Genomic DNA, 2,500 nt, shown 5'->3' on the forward strand with positions numbered 1-2,500 from the left:
GACCCATCTTCCTCTTCCCTCCCACTGCCCGTCATCAACGCAGGTATCCGGCAAGCTGTTCCAAGGAAGCAATCCTTACGGCTTAGATCTGGTGTCTGTGAATATACAACGAGGTCGTGATCACGGCGTGGCAAGCTACACGAAGTGGAGAATGTACTGTGGTCTCCCTGCTGTGGGGAACTTCAGCGATCTGGCGCAAGACATGGATGCAGGGGCCCTAGATAGTATCAAGAAAGTGTACAAGTAAGAAGTTTGTCAAGTACTAGTTGGGATTTTGGGTTTTGTACAAGAAAGCTTTCTATAGCTAGTACGAATTTGGGTTTTGTACAAGTAAGAAAGTTGTCTATAGCTAGTAGGAATTTCGGTTTTGTACAAGTAAGAAATTTGTCTCGTACTAGTTGAAGTTTCTGAATTACATTTCTTCTTTTACCGAAAAAAAAAAAAATCCCAGTAGCCTATAGGGAATTTGTCCTTAAACAATTTATTATCCGTTTTCTGAGTTTTAAATCCTCCCAATTTTCTCCATCCTCTTCTCACAATGTCCATTTGTCCTTTCTTTTGAACACCTCGCAAAGTCTTTCTTTACCGAATGGCCTCCGAATTTTCTCCCTCTTACTCTTTTTTATTCAGAATTTCTTAAGAATCTCATAATTTCTCCCATTTATCATAATTTAACATCATTCCCTATTTGTCTTAAGAACCTCATAATTTCCCCTATCTACCCATTTTCCTTCTTATTTGAACAACACCCCAATTTTTAAATTCTGTTTTAATGGCTCCCAAAAACCTCCACCGAAGGCATGTTGACGACATCGATTTCTACACGGGAGGCTTGGCAGAGCGGCCGATCCAGGACGGGCTTGTGGGGCCGACCTTCGCCTGCGTGATTGCTGATCAGTTCCTCAGGCTGAAGAAAGGAGACCGCTTCTGGTACGAGAGCAACGAGAAACCGGTGGCTTTTAGTGGAGGTACGATCTGTTGTTGTTGATTGCTGGGGTTAATTCTGTTATATTTGTGGTTTGGAAAAAGGGGACACACTCATGCACGAAGGCATACGACCGCACACACACACGCATGTACACGCGCGCGCGCACGCGCTCACACACACACACACACACACACACACACACACACACACACACACACACTTACGACTACCTTTTTGAATACATCTTGTGTTAATTCCTCCCTTTTCACTCACCACTAGTTCCTCGTTCCCTCAGCCCCCAGAGAGCACATCATAAACCAATCTCCCATTTTTCTCAACGACAAACCAAAACATATTCTAAATTAATTCCCGCTTTCACCCATAGGCCACATCTTAAATTAATCTCCCTGTTTTCCCTCAAACACCAATCAAAACAAATCCTTTTTCTCAACCGCCATAGAGAACACCGTATACTAATTTCTCTCTTCTTTTCAACTTCCGCTAATCCTCCCGTCTTTCTTGAACTCCCTATATATCACATCCTAAATGCATTCCCCTTTTATCTCACACCCTGTACTAACCCCTCCCCATTTTTCTCACTCCCCATAAAACACATGCTATATTAACTCCCCCATTTTCTCACCCACAATAAACACATGCTATATTAACTCCCCCTTTTTCTCACCCACAATAAACACATGCTATATTAACTCCCCCGTTTTCTCACCCACCATAAAACACGTCCTATACTAACCCCTTCCTCCATTTTCTCAACCCCAGCACAACTTAGCGAACTCCACAAGACCAGCCTGGCGCGCATCCTGTGTGACACCGTACCTGAATTAGGCTCCATTCAACGCTGGCCACTCAGGAACTACGCCACAGGGAACCCACGCCTGCCATGTTCTTCGCAGTCGATCCCCAGGGTGGACCTCGGGGCATGGGAAGAGGGCGACCTGTACAAGATCGAGTTGTTCAAGATGGACTACACGCCAAGAGGATCGGCTGGACAGAGATAGGAGCTGGATTCTGTTCATTTGTTTCGTTTTTTTAGGAGAATGGCATTTGATTCTATACATTTATTTTACTTTTATGTTTGTTTTTATAGAGAATAGGGATTCGATTCTGTTAATTTAGTTTACTTTTTATTATTTTTTTTTTTTTTAGAAGAATTCGATTCTATTCATTTATTTCACTTTTTGTTAGTATCTTACTATTTTTATTTTTACTTTAAGATTGTGTGTAAATACGTCTTCTTCCTAGTTGCTGTGAATCTCAATCTGCTGAATGCATTATAGTGGTGTGGATGTTCGAGATCATTTTTTAAAAAATCATTATTGTTGTAATTTCGTTTTTTGATTGTTCATTCTGTTCATCAGCTGTTCTGTAGAAGCAAAGGGAACATTCATTTCCTTTGACTTTTCATGTACGTTTATAGATAGTCTTTGAATGATCCTTAATGTTGCTTAGTTTTTTGTACTTCAAAAAAGAAAAGAAAAATGTAAAAAAAGTGATCTTATGCAACCTTAACAGTCTCATACCAAAGATATGATTTCTTTTTAAATACATGGT

General features: G+C 40.8%; 1 protein-coding gene across 1 annotated transcript in view; it reads left to right on the top strand.

Moving 5' to 3' along the window:
• Positions 1 to 2,500, top strand: part of LOC125037128 (peroxidase-like) — a 22,517-nt gene that overhangs the window by 19,830 nt on the left and 187 nt on the right. The window contains exons 13-15 of the mRNA XM_047630152.1: positions 44 to 243; positions 799 to 968; positions 1,709 to 2,500. The exon at positions 1,709 to 2,500 is cut by the window's right edge and continues 187 nt beyond it. Of these exons, the coding sequence (XP_047486108.1) occupies positions 44 to 243; positions 799 to 968; positions 1,709 to 1,947 (609 nt within the window). The 3' untranslated portion in view covers positions 1,948 to 2,500. The remainder of the gene's footprint in view (positions 1 to 43; positions 244 to 798; positions 969 to 1,708) is intronic.

The sequence above is a fragment of the Penaeus chinensis genome, chromosome 22, assembly GCF_019202785.1.
Source record: "Penaeus chinensis breed Huanghai No. 1 chromosome 22, ASM1920278v2, whole genome shotgun sequence".
Classification (NCBI taxonomy): domain Eukaryota; kingdom Metazoa; phylum Arthropoda; class Malacostraca; order Decapoda; family Penaeidae; genus Penaeus; species Penaeus chinensis.